Source organism: Neodiprion lecontei, chromosome 1, assembly GCF_021901455.1.
Source record: "Neodiprion lecontei isolate iyNeoLeco1 chromosome 1, iyNeoLeco1.1, whole genome shotgun sequence".
NCBI classification, from domain to species: Eukaryota; Metazoa; Arthropoda; class Insecta; order Hymenoptera; family Diprionidae; genus Neodiprion; species Neodiprion lecontei.
Window position 1 is genome coordinate 39,933,241 of NC_060260.1, and position 17,750 is coordinate 39,950,990.

The 17,750-nt window shown below is 38.0% G+C and overlaps 4 protein-coding genes across 17 annotated transcripts; 2 read left to right on the forward strand and 2 right to left on the reverse strand.

The window, feature by feature from the left end:
• Positions 1-559: 559 nt before the first annotated feature.
• Positions 560-4,050, forward strand: LOC107217217 (charged multivesicular body protein 4b). Of its 2 annotated transcripts, none has more exons than XM_015654635.2 (5): positions 560-1,089; positions 1,399-1,576; positions 1,935-2,194; positions 2,362-2,465; positions 2,749-4,050. In XM_015654635.2, exons 1-4 carry the CDS (start codon positions 909-911, stop codon positions 2,418-2,420), a joined length of 678 nt encoding a protein of 225 aa, XP_015510121.1. In that variant the 5' UTR covers positions 560-908; the 3' UTR covers positions 2,421-2,465; positions 2,749-4,050. The 2 variants fall into 2 exon arrangements, with proteins under 2 accessions (XP_015510121.1, XP_015510120.1); XM_015654634.2 differs by having other exon boundaries at positions 562-1,089; positions 2,745-4,050.
• LOC107217210 (pyruvate dehydrogenase phosphatase regulatory subunit, mitochondrial) lies at positions 3,589-10,205 on the reverse strand. Of its 5 annotated transcripts, XM_046741400.1 has the most exons (14): positions 10,077-10,205; positions 9,800-10,005; positions 9,233-9,464; positions 8,907-9,170; positions 8,527-8,689; positions 7,844-8,134; positions 7,442-7,744; positions 6,908-7,047; positions 6,706-6,759; positions 5,859-6,064; positions 5,515-5,656; positions 5,150-5,419; positions 4,882-5,057; positions 3,589-4,738 (listed from the first exon to the last, which is right to left on the reverse strand). In XM_046741400.1, exons 3-14 carry the CDS (start codon positions 9,386-9,388, stop codon positions 4,480-4,482), a joined length of 2,424 nt encoding a protein of 807 aa, XP_046597356.1. In that variant the 5' UTR covers positions 9,389-9,464; positions 9,800-10,005; positions 10,077-10,205; the 3' UTR covers positions 3,589-4,479. The 5 variants fall into 5 exon arrangements, with proteins under 5 accessions (XP_046597356.1, XP_015510110.2, XP_015510109.2 ...); XM_015654624.2 differs by having other exon boundaries at positions 7,844-8,131; positions 9,800-10,095; XM_015654623.2 differs by having other exon boundaries at positions 9,800-10,095.
• Positions 10,206-10,282: 77 nt separating this feature from the next.
• LOC107217214 (dual specificity protein phosphatase 3) lies at positions 10,283-14,273 on the forward strand. 5 transcript variants are annotated; one of them, XM_046741562.1, is made up of 4 exons: positions 10,283-10,306; positions 12,072-12,259; positions 12,399-12,622; positions 12,701-14,273. In XM_046741562.1, exons 1-4 carry the CDS (start codon positions 10,298-10,300, stop codon positions 12,895-12,897), a joined length of 618 nt encoding a protein of 205 aa, XP_046597518.1. In that variant the 5' UTR covers positions 10,283-10,297; the 3' UTR covers positions 12,898-14,273. The 5 variants fall into 5 exon arrangements, with proteins under 5 accessions (XP_046597518.1, XP_046597504.1, XP_015510115.2 ...); XM_046741548.1 differs by lacking the exon at positions 10,283-10,306 and adding an exon at positions 10,775-11,383 and having other exon boundaries at positions 12,081-12,259; XM_015654629.2 differs by lacking the exon at positions 10,283-10,306 and adding an exon at positions 10,778-11,383.
• Positions 14,274-16,024: 1,751 nt separating this feature from the next.
• Positions 16,025-17,725, reverse strand: LOC107217188 (60S ribosomal protein L13). 5 transcript variants are annotated; one of them, XM_015654594.2, is made up of 4 exons: positions 17,590-17,725; positions 16,910-17,062; positions 16,494-16,743; positions 16,025-16,343 (listed from the first exon to the last, which is right to left on the reverse strand). In XM_015654594.2, exons 2-4 carry the CDS (start codon positions 17,050-17,052, stop codon positions 16,077-16,079), a joined length of 660 nt encoding a protein of 219 aa, XP_015510080.2. In that variant the 5' UTR covers positions 17,053-17,062; positions 17,590-17,725; the 3' UTR covers positions 16,025-16,076. The 5 variants fall into 5 exon arrangements, with proteins under 5 accessions (XP_015510080.2, XP_015510079.2, XP_046597479.1 ...); XM_015654593.2 differs by having other exon boundaries at positions 17,587-17,714; XM_046741523.1 differs by having other exon boundaries at positions 16,910-17,059; positions 17,590-17,672.
• Positions 17,726-17,750: the final 25 nt, after the last annotated feature.

Consider the following 17,750-nt stretch of genomic DNA (forward strand, 5'->3'; position numbering starts at 1 on the left):
AACATCCGCAACTCTTCGCCACGGCGTTGCATTCAGAACTGCATAAAAACAACTAACTTCAGATCGTTACAAATATTCTTCATACCTATGTCCAAAACAAATTTAAATTTTTTAAACATGATTGTTGAGTAACCCAGTTCAGAAATTTTATCGCCTAAACGAATTCTTGAACACGATTTTAGGAGAGTCGAAATTTCAAACGACCGAGCCGTGTTAAATTAGCTACTAGAGAACCGACCATGTGAGCATTTGTTTGTTATAAAAATTGAACAGCAGAGCAGAGCGCCACATGCGATTGCAGCATGAAGTTATAGAAAATGTCCCGAGCATCGTCTTCGCTTACCGACAATCACTGCAAATATACGCAAATTACCGACGAATACTTGACCCAATTTCCTCCTTTATTCAACAACTCACCAAAATTGCCCAGAGCTGACTCTCTTTCATATGTCGCGAAAACTCTGATATCTTCTCTGTTATCCGATTGGATGATGCCAATCTATTGTCTATTGCTGTTGTCAAAAACATACGTACGCGTATCTCTTACAGATATGGTAGAGAATGAAGAATACTGCCCTACAGAATCCCCAAATTTACCCTTGCGATGATAGCTCATGGGACACATGCAACGATTGCTAAAGAAATTTGAAAAGCAGCCGATTGGATGAAGATTTCCCATTTATTAGAGACATTGGACTTCATAGACTTGTAATTTGGACATGCATTGACGTGATGCGTGCGATGAGTCATGACGCAGGTAGAGGGGATCATGGCGATTGTGTGTTCGGGACATCAGGGGCACGGTGACTGATCCGTCGTGGAAATTAAAGTGACTCTTCGTGTTGGATTGGTTTAAATCGTATGAAATATTGAGAAGAACTAGCTTCTGCTAACTAGAGGTTGGAAAAATGAGCTTTTTTAGCAAAGTGTTTGGCGGTAAGAAGGAGCCCACTGCTCCTTCAACGGCCGAGGCGATCCAGAAACTCAGGGAGACCGAAGAAATGCTAATGAAAAAACAAGATTTCCTCGAGAAGAAGATCGACATTGAAAAACAAACGGCCAGAAAGAACGGAACTGCGAACAAACGAGGTACCCAATACGGCCGAATTACTTGTCCCCGTAGGATTGGAAGCAACCTTGAAATTTTTCAACGACACATCAGCTGTCATTATAACGCTGTCAACTGCCAGTAATCAGAGTTAATTAAGGTTTCAAAACCGATGCAAAAGCGTTCTATCAGCGACATTTTTATAAACAACTGAAACTTGTTTTTACCGTTATTAACAATGTACCAAATGTAGATTGTATTGACTATGAAGGTCAACCCTGACGAGCGGCGCAGCTGTTTTCTTACTTACAATTTGTCTATAAGTTGTAACTGTCTAAATCAATTTTTAGCTGCGATTCAGGCACTGAAGAGAAAGAAGCGCTATGAGAAACAATTGTTGCAAATTGATGGAACGTTGTCGACAATTGAAATGCAGAGAGAGGCGCTGGAGGGTGCTAATACCAACACAGCGGTTCTAACCACCATGAACAGTGCCGCGGCTGCTCTAAAGGCTGCCCACCAACACATGTTAGTCACACCGATCGTATAGCTTTAGGACATTGCTTATTCTTCCTGGATCTTAACTAGCTCAATTTTTTTAGTCATTTTATCGAAGCCTGTATTACCATTCATTTTCTCCTCTGCTCTGCGATACCCACATTAGTTCAGTTGAAGTATTCCTAAGGCCTTCAGGTTACACTTGAGTATTGTTAAAACCCTGTGGGTTTGCTTTTCAGACTGGAAGATAGCGTTTAAAAATTATCCATCCAAAATTTTAGTATAAGTATCCTGTAATTCTAGGCAAAACATTCGTTCAGCTTTAATAGGCTTTTGTAAGCCAAATTCAGTCACAATTGTAAGTCTGAGATAAAACTCTTGATTTCAGGGATGTTGACCAAGTTCACGACATGATGGATGACATAGCGGAGCAACAAGATGTTGCACGTGAAATTTCCGACGCAATCTCAAACCCGGTTGCCTTTGGCCAAGATGTGGATGAAGACGAATTGGCAAAGGAACTCGAGGAACTCGAACAAGAGGAATTGGACAAAGAGCTGCTTGGAGTCGGCGGAATTGGAACTCCTACCGAACTACCAGCCGTTCCTGCTACATCAGTGCCTGCTGCTCCTGCCAAAGCTCGTTCAAGTACGATTTTCCTTAGCCTAGAACAAAGTCTGGCACTCATCCAAACGCTGAGTGAAGAATCCAAAAAATATTTCCAACCAATATGTGACTGTCTATACAGATCGTACGAGCATTGTTAAAAGTGTTTGTTTTCTCAATTTCTGATGATACCTCTTCATTTTTTCCAGAAGCCAAAGCCGAAGAAGTCGACGACGATCTAAAGGAATTGGAAGCGTGGGCCTCGTAAAGAAATTAGGACCATACTGTGTACACAAAGTAGGACACAAAAATGGTGAGAAAAAATTATTGGAGGAAATAAATGCTTCGTATAACAAGAAATGCTCTGGATAAAGTAAGAATTATTATTCTGGGTGGTGTAGGAAATTAGTGAGTCGAAGATGGGTATATTCTACACCCCTACATCCGTCTAAATTCTGACGTGTAATTCTGTTTTACTTGGCTCTGTCATTGTTAATTGGTAATAAAGAAAGTAGCCAAATCGAATGAGTTCTACTAAAGCATGACACAAATAGTAAATGTTACCTCGAGTAATTAATTTTTTTTCAACCAGATAGCTTTCAACTGGAAACGAGGAGAAAGGTGTTGCGTGCGGGTGAGCCCAAAACGCCATTATAAAATTATCATAATATAAAAAAATTAAAACAGGAGAAAGATTATAAATTTAACCATTCAAGTTCTAAGGTTTGTAGCGTTTCTGTACATAGGGTTAATGCTTCATAAACTAATGAATTATTATAACTCTTAATTATAAATTGCCTTATACATATTCTTTATACACGTAAAACTCAATCCATTACTAACAGCAAGTAATCTAACTAAGTTTAGGTAAGCTTAATTGGCACAATTCGTTGAGATATCGATTGTTCAAAATAATAAAAAAAATTTCTATGAATAAAGTAACAGGCAAATGGCTTCTGTCATTTTTCTCTTTACGGCTGACTCTTGATAATCACGGAACGTAAACGAACAACGTAAGACTTCACAAAAAACAAAAGGACAAGATGTATTGTGTGGTGAACAAACAGCTAACAATAAGAGACCAGGACTATCCGGCAAACTTTGTACAATATAAGCTTCTAATATTAAGTTCGAATATAAATAGCAGTTAACGGTACATTGACAAAGGAATGTATAGGGGGCATTCCATGTCAACTCGACCTATGATTTTCCCTCGCCATTTTTTATTTGCTGCAAGATTTTTTATACGATTCTAGAATGACAAAAAACCACTCCAGTATTTATACACATTTCGTCCTACAACCGGGAATTTTTAATGATTAAGCAAACCTGTCTAAAAATTGGCAGATTTTAAACATCTCAATGTTATTTTTGAAACTGGTTGAAATTAGGCAAAAAATTCGAAAAAATTCTGGAGAGCTTTTTTGAGATCGGAGAATTGTATAAAGAATCCAGAAGCAAGTAAAAAATGGTGAGGAAAAATTATTGGTCGAGTTGGCATGGAATAACCCATAGCTTTTTCGCTACTGTTCATATATAGACAGAGGATTACGCTACAAGATATGAACGAAATTCAGGGAATTTTATTGAAGCGATGTTTTAATATGAATTCAGAATATCTGTGAAAAGAATATTTCCAGTGATGTTTGAAAAAATCAAGTTGTTCAGCTTTATGAAGTTTCCTCAAAATGATAAGTGTATAAGCTTATTGAGCTAAAACCTGACACTGCATAGATACGAAAATAAAGCTGCTATATATACGTGTCATGTGATGTGAAAATGTTTATTAAATAAAATACATTGAGTATCATAATTAACATCGATTAAGCGAGCCAGTCGCTCTATCAGCTTACAACTTTTTATTGACAGCTGGAGAAATAAATACTATTTACAAATGACATTTCATATAATTTAAACGCTGCCTTGTTCTTTTCATGTATGTTGAAAAAATATTCTCATCTACTGATAATTTAACAAAGCTATGATTATCCAGCTTATTATTATCATTAGGGCCGAAACATTAATTCACATATTTTTCTTCTTTTTGACCGTTTTTCTTTTGACACCAAGAAAACTTCCTGCATATATCTCACACGGTCGAGAAAAATCCCCTTCAAAATACTGAATTCAGACTTTAGCCTGGGATTTGCGTTACAACAGTTGCGTATGCATTAATAACAATATATAATTTACACAGGTAAACTCACACGTAAATATTCTTTTCGGCTTATACGTACAAGCACGGGATTACCACCCATAACAAAACGCACTCAATAGAAATTCTATCCTCCAAGAAATAGTTGCCAGACTTATTGTATACGTGGTCTTTAAAGCAAAATGTCGCTTCCACATGTGAGAACTGGTGTGGGTGTGTACTTTTTGTTTACTTTGTTGAGAGCTGGCGCAGACAATGGATGCACATGTGGCTTAGCAGGGAATCTTCGTCCTGCGATATCGACTTCATACCTAGCATTTGGATCCATTATGAACTCTGTTGTTATTGGACCTCGATCATCGCATTCGTGCCTGTGACCAGGTAACCCAATAAAACCCAGGCAAATAAGTTTATCGGTTGCAAATCCATACCTGTTTTAATTCAGATATTTTGTTAATCACTATTTGCAATGTTGAGACATTGTGGATTTCACTCTTATCCCTAGTAAACACATTCCTGTATGCTATAACAATACGTGTATACATATTTCACTATATGAAGATGAAAATCATACCCTGCCGATGTGACTGTTCCTACGTATCTATCGTCACGATATAGAGGTTCGCCACCCCATGGCCAAACATCTTTATTTGGATCAAGCTGACCACCCAAGACAAAAAGTACCAATCGTTTTCTCACTCCTTGTTCTTTTTGATGCTGAAGCGCATATTTGCCGATAAAGTATTCCTTCTGTTTTGAAAAAAAAATATAGATATCGATTCGCACTCGATAAAATTTTAAAGTTACAACAGTTCGAAAACAAACTCTGCGGTACAACTCACGTCTAATTTAACGCTGTATCCGTTTCCAGCTTCGTAAGGAGTTACATGCGGGCTCAGTTCTTCAGCCCAGAACGGAATAAATCTTTCTATTCGCATGAAACGTTGCGTTAGTACTCCCACATTGCGGACTCCGTAGTCTTTCCCAGTCGCCATCAATCTCGCATACACATGCAAGGCATATTCGGACGGGATGTACAGGCAATAGCCAGGCTCTCCTGTATGCGTAAATGCCATCACCATCACATCAGACGCATACCCAACGTTTACCTTCTGCAAGAAGATTGGAAAATATCAGATCTTTATCACATGATTTGCGCAGCATTGATCTGTGGATCTGGAAAAAATGGTTGGCACGTTGACGTTACCTTGTGCGTAAATGGAGAGAGGTTGATGTCAGAATTGGATAACTCTGAGAGTAATTCAGTTGCTTTTGGACCGACAATATTGATTACGGTATATTTGGAAGTGACGTCATTTAAACCCACAGAACGATCAGCAGGTAAATGTCTGTGGGCAATTGAAATAAATATTCTTATCATCAAAACGTTATATTTGTGAGGAATAGAAAAACATAAGATCTAGAAAATTATAGGCGTTTGGATTAATAGTCAAATATTTTAGTCACCCTGATTGATAATCGGTGAAAGATAAATGTTTGGAAAAATCTTTGAAATATATTTATTCGTAGCATGACATCTACAGGTCTTACCTGGACATCCATTGATAGATGCGTGTTTGTTGCGATGTAGGGGAAACCATGAAAAAACTGTTATCCATCTGGCGTACTAGCATACAATCATTTTCGTAGCCGCCCCTCTCATTTTGCATTCCTGTATGAGCTATGGTGCCTACAGGTATGTTTGCATCATTCGAGCATAACAGCTGCAGATAGTTGACAACTTCGGAGCGACTTGACTGTTACATTTCAAACTTACTATTAGAGCCAACGATCCAAGATACAGGTACCTTCCAACATTTATAGCCAAACTTTTAGTTAAAGGACATGTGCATAATACCCATATTTTTATTTTATTAGTCTATAGCTAGAGTAAGAATTTTTTAGTAACCATTTTAATTGCATACAGCATAAACTGTGAATAACGTACACACAAACAGTATGTATAAATACTTTAAATCCGTTGAGAATACTTTATACAAAGGTAGTTGAAGCATATTATTCATGTGTTGCATGGCCAATTCTAGTCTTCAGAATTCTATCAAACAGGCATATATATTATCATCCAAAGCATGAGACCGATTGGCAGGTTTGTGGTCTAGATATAATTATGAATCATCAATATACAAGCATAGACGGTGATATTCTGAAACCCCAGAACCAACCACAGCGAACTATTTGCTCTCTCTATAGTTGTAGACCTACGGTAGGTTTGACGACACAACATTTTGCGTAGTATTTCAAAAATACATATGTGCAGGAGCCTGATCTTTTCACTAAAGCTACAATTTGTGTATTTACATCTATACAATGTTAATTGAAGTTACGAGTAAGCTGATATTAATGCCTTTATAAAAATTAAGTGCTAGATATATCATACCCCATCGTCAACAAATGAACCATAAGCCCTACGCCTTGTGTCGGCATGCGTTGACTAATAAAGAAAATGGTCGATGTTATTCATTGACTTTTACCTATTCAATCGCCTGCGTTACTTTCAATAATCTCACCATTCAATCGTTTAAGATTTTACAGATGAAATATTACCCTATCGAACAGAATTTTCACAACTTGACTCTTACCTTAATTTCGATTTTAGAAAACGAGCTCATGTCGATTATTCCGACACCTTCACGACAAGCGTGAAATTCTTCTTTCATGAAATCAAAGAATTTTGGTTTGTAGAAACTGCCCGGAGGCATTTCAGGTTTTTTATTACCTCCTGAAAACATAAATAAACATCAAATTGGCATTTAACCAATTTTACCATCCTTAAAAACAGTGTGATTCCATATCATTCAAGCATCATCTCGATGCATCTAAATGAAATTGAACGAAATCCTCCCGAATTAAAACAAGCAATACAATCTTAAGCATCCTGTCTTAAGATTAAAAGTTAACGGAATGTGGATGAAGAACCCTTTGAATGTCAACACTAAATTGGGGAAAAGCTGAAAATTAATTTGCCATCGTCCGTAAAGTGTTACAGCAAAAAAATTTTAACACAACAGAGAAACGCAGTGAATTGTGATGTGCGACTAGAGTACTAAGTCTCTTTGTAAAAGTTGGATGAAAATGAGCAACGCTTAGGTTTTGTGGTCGATCGAATTGCTTACTTCGATAAGTTGAATCAAAGTAAAGGGGTCTTTCATACGCCATCTTTATGCCAAATACTGCACCCTGTTCTTCTAACACTGAGTATAAAGGTGAGCAGCGTAACTTCCGAGCATACTTGTACTCGCACTGGTGCGGATATAATATGGCATAGTGGCGACCAACTACTTCTTTAATTCTTTGTTGCAGGTACTGCTTGTTGTTATGCAAATCCAAGAACCTTTGTACATTAAATGGAAGTAACTCTTGGGCAGGTTCGCCTTTCATCATCCATTCAGCAACCGCTTTTCCAATACCTCCAGCACCTTCAAGAAAAAAAAATGAATGTCTAATTGGTTTTCGCTCGATGTGCAAATTTTTTTATTGCTTTGTTAGAATTTTGGTTTTTTGCGTAAATTGCTTACCCTGCAATGGATTTCCACTCATACCAACAGCGACGAAATAATTTTTCACCTCTGGACTTTCTCCAAGAATCCAACGGCCGTCTGGAGTAAAGTTGTCGGGAGAGTTGTAAATCGTAGGGTCTCCCATTTCTCTCAATATAGGCAAACGGTGCTTTGCTCTTTCCCAGAGTGGTCTCCAGTGTTGCGGGTCATCCTTTAAATGGCGATGCCAGTCCTTAACAGGAACCTTTCCTTCCTTGCCAAAGGCTGGTTTTGCTTCTCGTTCAAACCAGCCAACCATTAGACCACCTACTTACAAAATAACACGATGATCGTTGGCTAAGAAGCATAAATCCGGCCTATGATGACCTCAAGCAGTTGAATATTAGTAATGAATTCATTGGATCTTGCAAAAAGTAGTTTAAAAAAAATATTGAAAAGGTATTAAAAAAAAGTGATTGCTGTTGACCGTTATATTATAAATGAAAATCGAAGCTTGAAAAATAAATAAACTGCACGCAAACATAACGTACTTGATCAGAACTACGGGTTTTGAAAACCATAGAAAGTATAATATCTGCAGCTCTGTATGAATTAATAGACTGATGGAAATAATTAGACATTTCTTTTTCTAAATTCGATTTATCTAGCTTTTACACGTATTCTCCACAAATAGTTGGTATAATTTGTACGATTTTCATTACCTTGCCATTGACGAGCATACGAATGTGAGTCAAAGTCTCGTACGCATGGCAGATGGGAACTTAATTCTGGCACCAAAGATGGGGTGACTGCGTAAAAATGTTCTGCTGGATACGCAGGAATTCTCACAGGAGGATTACACCGCAAGCCCAACTCTCTCGCCCACTGACAATGAGACATATTATTTGATTACTAGATTTTAACAGGCAAGTATTGATTAATTTCTCTGCATACCAAGCTGCAGCACAAAAGCATTGCCAATTTCCTTGCTGCCACAAAATTTAGGTACAGGAACGATAACGAAATTAAATAAAACAAAAAAAAATAAATAAAATACTTCTGTTCTAAAAGGTGCATCATTGTGTTCCGTTAAAATTCTTACCATTCCTGCACAGTTTATGAAATATTCGCAAACAATATTGCCTTGTGCTGTTGTGAGACTTTTGACAGCCCCATTTTCAGTGAAGACTTCCTCAATACGACAATCCTCTTTGTAGCGAACTCCACCCTGTTTTGCAAGCTTTGCCAAGGCATGGCATATGGCACTGGAATCTGCAACAGCGTCCTCAGGCACCCAGACGGCTCCTTCCAAATCATCAACGTGTAAATAAGGATGTAGCTTCTTTAGCTCTTCCTTGCCAAGAAGCTAAGCATACAGATTTGTTAATCGATAGCTCAGCAACAGTGAAGTGTAACGCAGAAACTCACCTCGCAGTGCAAGCCTGTTGGAACATTATAAGCTATTCTTCTCTTCAGTGCAATCATTCTATCCTTAGTTTGAGCAAGATTAACACTCCCACACTCTTTCATGCCGATGTCAAATCCCATTTCGTGCAATTGTCGGTATAATTTTAAGCTGTACATTATTATATTGCGATGAGCTATCGGCTTGAACAAGCCAAGCGTTCCAGAGCCAAAGTGAGAAGTTCCACCGCCGACCCTGATAAATTTAGTATTTGAATGTACTTGTTTGATCTTTGTTTTTTTTATCAATAAACAAGAAATAGACGACAAGCTTAGCATATCAACAAATTGAAAGAGTGTCCGTTGTGGTGTCAAATGAACGTGTACAAGACACAGTCGGAGAGAAATTAAGGGAGGGCATGCTGGAAACGGGGAATGGATAATTTTTCCTTCTTTCATGCTAAAAAAGAAACAGCCGAACAACGGCTAGTTGATGCGTTCTTTAGGACTTAAGGGACTGGAGTAGTGCCTCCATTTATTTTGCATTCCCCTCCTAATCGCCTCGAAACCCAAAAGTCTGATCGAACGCACCGGCCTTGTTCCAGGACGAGCACATCGTTCCATCCATTCTGTACAAGATGGTACGCTACGGAGTTTGCAACTGTCCCTGCGCCTGCTATCACGACCTGAACCTGTGACGGGAGTACGGAATCGCTGTCGGGGATAGACGAGTCCGTTCTAAATTCCCGACTGGTATCCACCAACCCAGCTGCAATACCATATTTGCAGGTTATGCCCTGTAACAGTCGTCCGTGAAGTTTGTGGCTCGGTTCGCCTGAATGTCGCAAGCGCAAGCACCTCGCACAACCTCGGTTTAACATTAACATTCACGCGATAAGGCTGTAGCAACGATTCTGCTTTTTCCACCGAACTCTTCTCGGATAATGTTAATGGGAGATGCGGACGTCACGGCCAGTACGTTGCTCCAAATTCGAACTCACTCGAGCCTCGACCTTCTTTGAATAACCTGGTCTGTAATTCTGAGCATGCGACCCCTTACCCATCATATGGTCACAACTAAAGACCTACATGAAAAAGGTAAGGTTCGCAGCTTGAGAATTTTATAATCGACCAGTGAGTATGATCGTGAACACGTATCTACCCAACGAGGTTGAAGTTAGTAACGTTATCGTAACGAAACATTGGGGAAGAAATGACTATTTCCTTAATTTTAGAATGATTTTTAAGGAACAAAGTTTTCGAAATATTAGTGTAGTGTATTTCGTTTTATTAAGATTTACTGAATTTCAGACAATTCCAAAATCGCGAAATAACGGTTTTTTTTTCAGCATGAATCGTTACAATAACGTTACTAACTTCAATATGACATTCTACCTGATGCCCAGGACTCAGGGGTACACTGCATCGAAAAAAGCAACCCATTTTCAATTTTCATAATTTTTTTTATTCATTGCTTTTTGAAACGGATTTTATAATCATAGTTTGGCCGCAAGATTTTGAATCAAGCATTAATAATAATTTCGGCGATTTAATTGGAAAAAAAAAAATAAAACCATTAATTTTGATGTAAATGATTCTCAGGTTCCTGGAAAAAATATCTTTGAACGCAACTGGAAATTTTGTTGCAATTACATAGATACCACGAAGATAGCGTATGCAGTACTACTACGTTAAGATTAATCTTAAGATTAAATATGTATGTATGTCAGTTTATTTGCCACAAAGATAAAACTGGAAAAATACATTCAGTTGTACATGCACGAAGGTGTACTTTTACCAAAGATGAGTAGGCTTTTACTGTAGTACGCAACAAGATTTAGAAGCTTCATCTTTCGAGCTTTCACGTATATCTATAAAGTCTCCAATACGTATAGCTATCCTTATGGTTTGATCCCTTGTTGAGGACTCTGCTTGTCACCACTTGTCACCCCAGTTGAAAGGACCGCGGATACGTAGTCTAACCTGAATAAGTTGAGCAAAGTTGAGTTCCTGTCGAGTTATCCGACAGCTGTCAGAAGTACATTGTGCAAAAAAAAGAAAAAAAGAATAGAGTGCAGGTGTATGTCAAGTTCGTGATCGTCATCCCGACATTCGAGGTAACAAGAAGAGCTTATTTTAACGATGGCGCAGGGTGGAGATTCCCCGAAGGGCGACGTAAGTTTCAAATTGTGTTCTAAACGTATAAGTCTGATTACAATTAGCGAATAGGAATTTATGACAGGGGGGGTAAGTCGAGGCTGTAGACGGTACGTGCTCAACACATCTTCATTAACTCGTGAGGTGTAAAATGACGCGAATTGCGTCGGGTCGAATCGTTATTGTTGTGCGGATGCGTAATCCGACCGAGGTTTTGGCGCTTAGAAATTTTGCAAGGCGAATTTAAAAATAAACATTTGATTCATCATGCAACGGCGACGGTAAGGATTGAGGTCGCGCGTACTTTTTATTAGCATTCGAGAATCAATTACGAGATGAAGAGCACGTGGCGGGACAGAGATCGGGTGAGCAAACTTTCAGTAATCACTGTTTACGGTTGTTACGATTTAATGTCACGTCGACAACGTGTCCTCGCGATTTTTTGAAAAATCACGGTAATTGCCTGCCTTTACCTTCAAGATTAACAAATAATAGGATAAGATTTTAGGGGGTGGGTGACTGTAGTCGAAACTCTGAAGTTTATCGTTGGTCAGCAGTTATACTTATATGAAATTAAATTAAAGAGAGAATTTTTGTTTTAATGAGAAAATTTAACTAACGAGTATGAGTGTGATGTATATAAAGAAAATCATGTATACTAAGTTATACCTATATCATGTATTTTTGTTTTACGCCATAAACGCAGGACTTTCAGAAACACTTGGTCGACGGTGAAACAACTGGCCAATACTTGGCCGAGGTTATTCACAAGACTAGGACCAATTTTAGGCCGCTGCCTGGAATTACAGACCAAGATAACTACCACAGTTCCTATCGTATTCAAGCAAACGTCGACTGCGACGAAGTCTATCCCAATATTTATATCGGAGATGCGTAAGTGTTTTTAAAACTAACAGTTCTTGTCTCAAGTTACTTTTGTCACTGATTCTTCAAATAAAATTACTCTCAAATATTTGTTTAATGATTGCTGATATACACGGCATTAAGAAAAAATGAATGTACCGATTTGCAGACCAACCGCGAAGAATAAAAAGTACCTGAAAATTCTGGACATAACGCATGTTTTGAATACCGCTGAAGGCAAACGTTTTGGATTTGTCGATACTGATGCAAACTACTACAAGGACACTAACATAAAGTACATGGGCCTTCCTCTGGCCGATTTATCCTCGACCTGCATCAATGAATATTTTCATACAGCAGCAACATTTATCGAAGAAGCTGTGTCTACAGGAGGTACTGCAATCTATTGTTTATTAATGACTGGTCATCAATTTTAATCCATGTACATCCATGTAATCGATCTGGTTTCAGGGAAGGCATTTGTTCACTGCATGATGGGTATATCACGCAGTGCGACGTGCGTTGTTGCATACCTCATGATTAAAAAACAAATGCTTGCTTCGGAAGCAATCCGAACAGTTCGTAAAAATCGAGACATACATCCAAATAACGGCTTCCTTCATCAGTTGGCCGAATTGGATAACCAGCTACGCAGGCAACGTTTATAATAAGCAATTATTAAGTACCTTTAGTTAAATGTCTTGATATACTCCTCAACTTCTCCAAACCTCAAGCATTGAGAAGAGTGAACCAATATACCAATATACTAATCTTAAGGTGTCAAAATAACTATTGCAATATTTTTTATCAAACAGCCATTAATGCCAAATATTTGCCTTTTATCAATGTTTGATGTGCATGTATGTCGCGAATGCGTCGATACCAGATTCAACAGTTTGTATATATATCTCAGGAATATTCGATGAAGCGGACACCTTCATGTAATTTAAGGCAACTGCCTTATACTGTGCCTTGCACTGTGGATACAGGGGCCTCACTTCACTGAACATTCCAGGAATGTACAAGCGTTTACAAAGCACGCAATCATTGCTCACTTGGAAGACTGTTTTGAAACGTAGATTTGCTATTGTAACAAATTTGGGAGCAAACCTAAATCTTTATATAAGAATGTGGACGTATAGTGCAGGGCAATTCAGTAACTCCACAAAATTAAAACTGTATTACATATTCAAACAACAAGCCACTATACCAACAGCATCAAATGTAACCCAAATGATTACGACCAAAGTTTTCAACAAGAATTCTCTTTTTTGCAACAACGCAATTTGCAAAATTATGTCTTGTGTTTCTATCTAGAACTTGACGCCTGTAATAGTCATCTGCCATATTTTGTAAATAATTCACCAACAAATATTCGATACCTTGCATTGTGTAACGACTCTGTGAATATATACAGACCTCTCTCAATGTACCTGCATTTCTTGGACATAAAGTATCATATTGTTTCAAAAGTAATAATATGTCGAGATCTGATTACAGGACTCTAGTTTTTGGAATTGTTTCTGAAATATAAGTACATGTATGGGTAATCGCCACCTGTAAGTATGGCAATAGTCTTTCGAATTATACCCAGCACCAAAAACCTCGGCATACGTATATTTGAAACAATATGCTGAATATACATATATGTGTAAGATACTAATGCACACCAACAACGAAGTACTTATTAGTTACATAGCGTTTTACAGAACTAGCGTGAATGTGAGTACAAATCGCGTAATATTTACCAAAACATTCAGAATCATTCCTCTGAATTCGACGTTCAGAACTCATGTCTGTTGTGTTGAATCAAATAAAGCGGAGTTTCAGCAGTATTGTAATACGAAGCAATGATTATTAAATAAGCGGCATACAAATTGCTTATACATTGTACAAATAATATTCATATCAGTGAAACGCATTAAATAAAAATTCATATCTTGTGTATGCAATTACCATAAGATTGGTAATTCAGGATATTGAATGAAAATGTATGATCCAAATTGTCTCGTTATATTAAAGAAACCCCGCTCTTATACGTCAATTTGCCTTGGATTCACTTTTTCCCAAATTTAGGGTCTCGGTGGGCTTGTACCAGTTAGAAGCAATGGAATTCTTGCTGCGACAAGTTAGTGAAGTTTGTTGACAACATTGAAATTCTGTTGAAGATATAAATTTGAAAAACTGGTAAATTCGAAAAATTAACGACGGAGCCAGGAATCGAACCTGGTATCTAGCGATGCTTTACCGGAGCCTTACTCCACTAGACCACCTAGCCGCCCTGACTCTGATGTCGTTAATTCCTCTCATCACCAGTAAGTTCAAATTTGTTTTCTTATGCTGTAGTATGTGTGAATTATTAGACGGTCATTGACTGTCTTACGGGCTTCGCATCAGAAGCGTAAGTTTCCAAAATGTAAACACACTTACAGACATTCTTACAGTTGTGCTCGAAGAGGAAGAACACTTTATATTCACACATACTACAGCACAAGAAAACAAATTTGAACTTACTGGTGATGAGAGGAATTAACGACATCAGAGTCAGGGCGGCTAGGTGGTCTAGTGGAGTAAGGCTCCGGTAAAGCATCGCTAGATACCAGGTTCGATTCCTGGCTCCGTCGTTAATTTTTCGAATTTACCAGTTTTTCAAATTTATATCTTCAACAATGAAAAGGCCTCGTGATTAATATTAATATTGATAATGCATATCCGCATTTCAATTATTAGACGGTCATTGACTGTCTTATGGGCTTCGCATCAGAAGCGTAAGTTTCCAAAATGTAAACACACTTACAGACATTGAAATTCTGTGTCGCAAGTAAAGTTTTGGTGATTAACCTTTCGTTACTCACGCTTTGTTGCCCAACGAATTTCATCGCACGACAAGCACTGTGCCGCCCATGTTAAATGAAACACGACGTTGCCGCGTCACAAGACAGTAATGAAATGTTTCTATTATACAGCTTAATTGTTTATTTTGAAAATAAATATATCGAACATAATTACCTCTAAATCTCAGACTACGTATACACACTGCATGTATCGGTCATCTTTACTGTCAGCAGAGAGGTTTTGAGTGAAGCTTGGCAAAGAGGTACGAAAAATTGAATCGATGATTCAACTTACATAATGAGCACTGTGCCGCTTTTTCACGATCTTGTTGAAAATGAATCTACTTTTCTTATACATTAAATAAATACTTATTAATTATGAGTATATCTGAAGATAGTGAGCATTGCGAAGAGAGAATTGGTAAAGTATGAAGTCACAATTATCCATATAATCACGTATATTGCGATTTTTGTCTAAAGGGCAGCCTCGTGCTCATAGTACGCGTAACGAAAGATTAAATACAATCCGGTAATCGCGTGGTATAGATGGCCAACCAATTAATTCGACAGCCGTTTGAAATTTAGTCTTCATAAGGTTTTATTGGAAGAAATATTCATGTGGTATGTTGAAAATGTATCTTCATAATTGCATTAATATCAGAAGGTGAGGAAGTGTTTGGCAAACAAGTGACAATCGGTTTCTCATACTCTAATTAATGACAACAATAGTCTCCAGCTCCAGCCAAGTCGCGCCCTATTGTAAGAACAATCTCACTCACATCAAATAGATGAAAATAATGTACAACAAATTTGGAATATTTTATTCATTCAGGGTAGTATTTTTTGAAAATTAAAGGAAAATATAAAAACCACGAGTCACGTCTTAATTTAAAAATAATTTGGTTGGCCATTTCTTGCCTGGATTATGGAAGGTCGCATGAAATAATTGAGCAAAACACTCTTGATTTTTATCAGTTTACTTTATTTTTAGAAAAGAAAAAAGCACACCTAGATTACTTCTTGGCTTTCTTCTCTTTGGGGGCCTTGGTAACGTCGTCAGGGTTTTCAGCAGCATCTTTAACACGTTTTGCACGTATACCAACAAGACGAGCGTCGGCTCTAGCTTTACGCAGAGTAATATAGGCAGAGAATTTCTTCTCTTCGTCCGTAACTATGCGTGCCTTAGCCTTAGCAGGTGCTTGATGTCTGACTGGCATCACTTCGCCCTTTATTTGAGATGCAACCTTACGCTCCTCCTCCGTTGCTTCTCCCTTCTTGATCTGTGAACATTCATATCGATGTGTTACACATTATGGATAGAAACAGCAGGTATATTCAGCAAAAAAAAATAAGGATTGACATCAATGACATTTTGCATAGAACGGCAATAAGAATTATCTAATTTTCGAAACACAAAATTAGATGCATACCTTCTTCTCATTGATCGGGAAGAGAATCAACTTGGCTCTGTATTCTTTGAGCCGTTGTGCATTCGTCTGCAGAGACTCGACAGACTTGTTTCGTCTGCGATGGTCAACGGCGATACCAATAGTCCTCGCAAACTTCTTGTTAAGTCCAGCACTTTTCAACTCTTCTAAAGTAAATCCTTTGCCTGCTCTGACCTTAGCATGGTAACGGAAGGTTGGGCAATGGACAATTGGCCTCAACAATGAAGCAGGTCTGTGAATTAAGGACAAAATATGACCATAGCACAGCAATGTTTTGCACATCATGTACAAGGGGGCAAAAGCCAAAAGACAGGAGTGTTCACCACTGTGGTATTGAAATATTATCTTGAAACGACAGGTAAGACTTATCCTCTGAATGAAATGTCTAATAATATTACCTGGGAGCTACTGCACGTGCTTTCTTGATGCGATTTTGTTTCCTGCGGTATTTGCGGGCAGGCTGGTTAAACCAGGTCTTCACAAATCGTTGCCAATCTTTATGGAAGTGCCCATTCGGGATCATATTATTGCGCTTACCCATCTTGGCACTACTGCACAACAAAACTTTTGTTAAAGAAGTTAAGGACAATAGACATGAAATCAGCAATGAAACAATATCATTAATTTATAATCGCGTGACCAGATTTGCTTAGAACGATCGGAAACGAGTGTATAATTCAAAGTTATTGTACACAGTGTATACAGCGGGATTATAGGTTAGGTTAGGATAGGTTATGTTTTCCGTCACGTCTGTCACTCAAGATCAGGTATAAGGAGTAACATAAGTAATAGAGTTATTTGTATATTAGATCAAGTCCGGGGTCTGAGCAACCATGCTGTGATAGTAGCATTCAAGTCAAATAAGAAAGACTGAAATATTCAACTCGACAATCTTGGTCGTCGAATCGAATCTTGCGTATTACAAAGTTTAAAACTTTTTCTTATTATCAGGATAAATATGTAGAGCGTATCATACACGTGAATTCAGTCGAGAATTTTCACTGCACCGTAATATCTGAAAAACGGTGTGATCGCGAGGATATAGATTGATTTTACGTCAAGAAAATAGCCTTACCACCTTGTTTAAGGCAGCACACCGGAAAAGGAGCAAACTCGGAAAGACGGAAGTAACGATGTTCGAAAAGAATTCAAAGTCAAAATGAGATCTGTGTACGGTATAGAAATCAAAATATTTGATATATTATAGTTTTGTGCTCCAATAATTCCTGGTTATCAAGT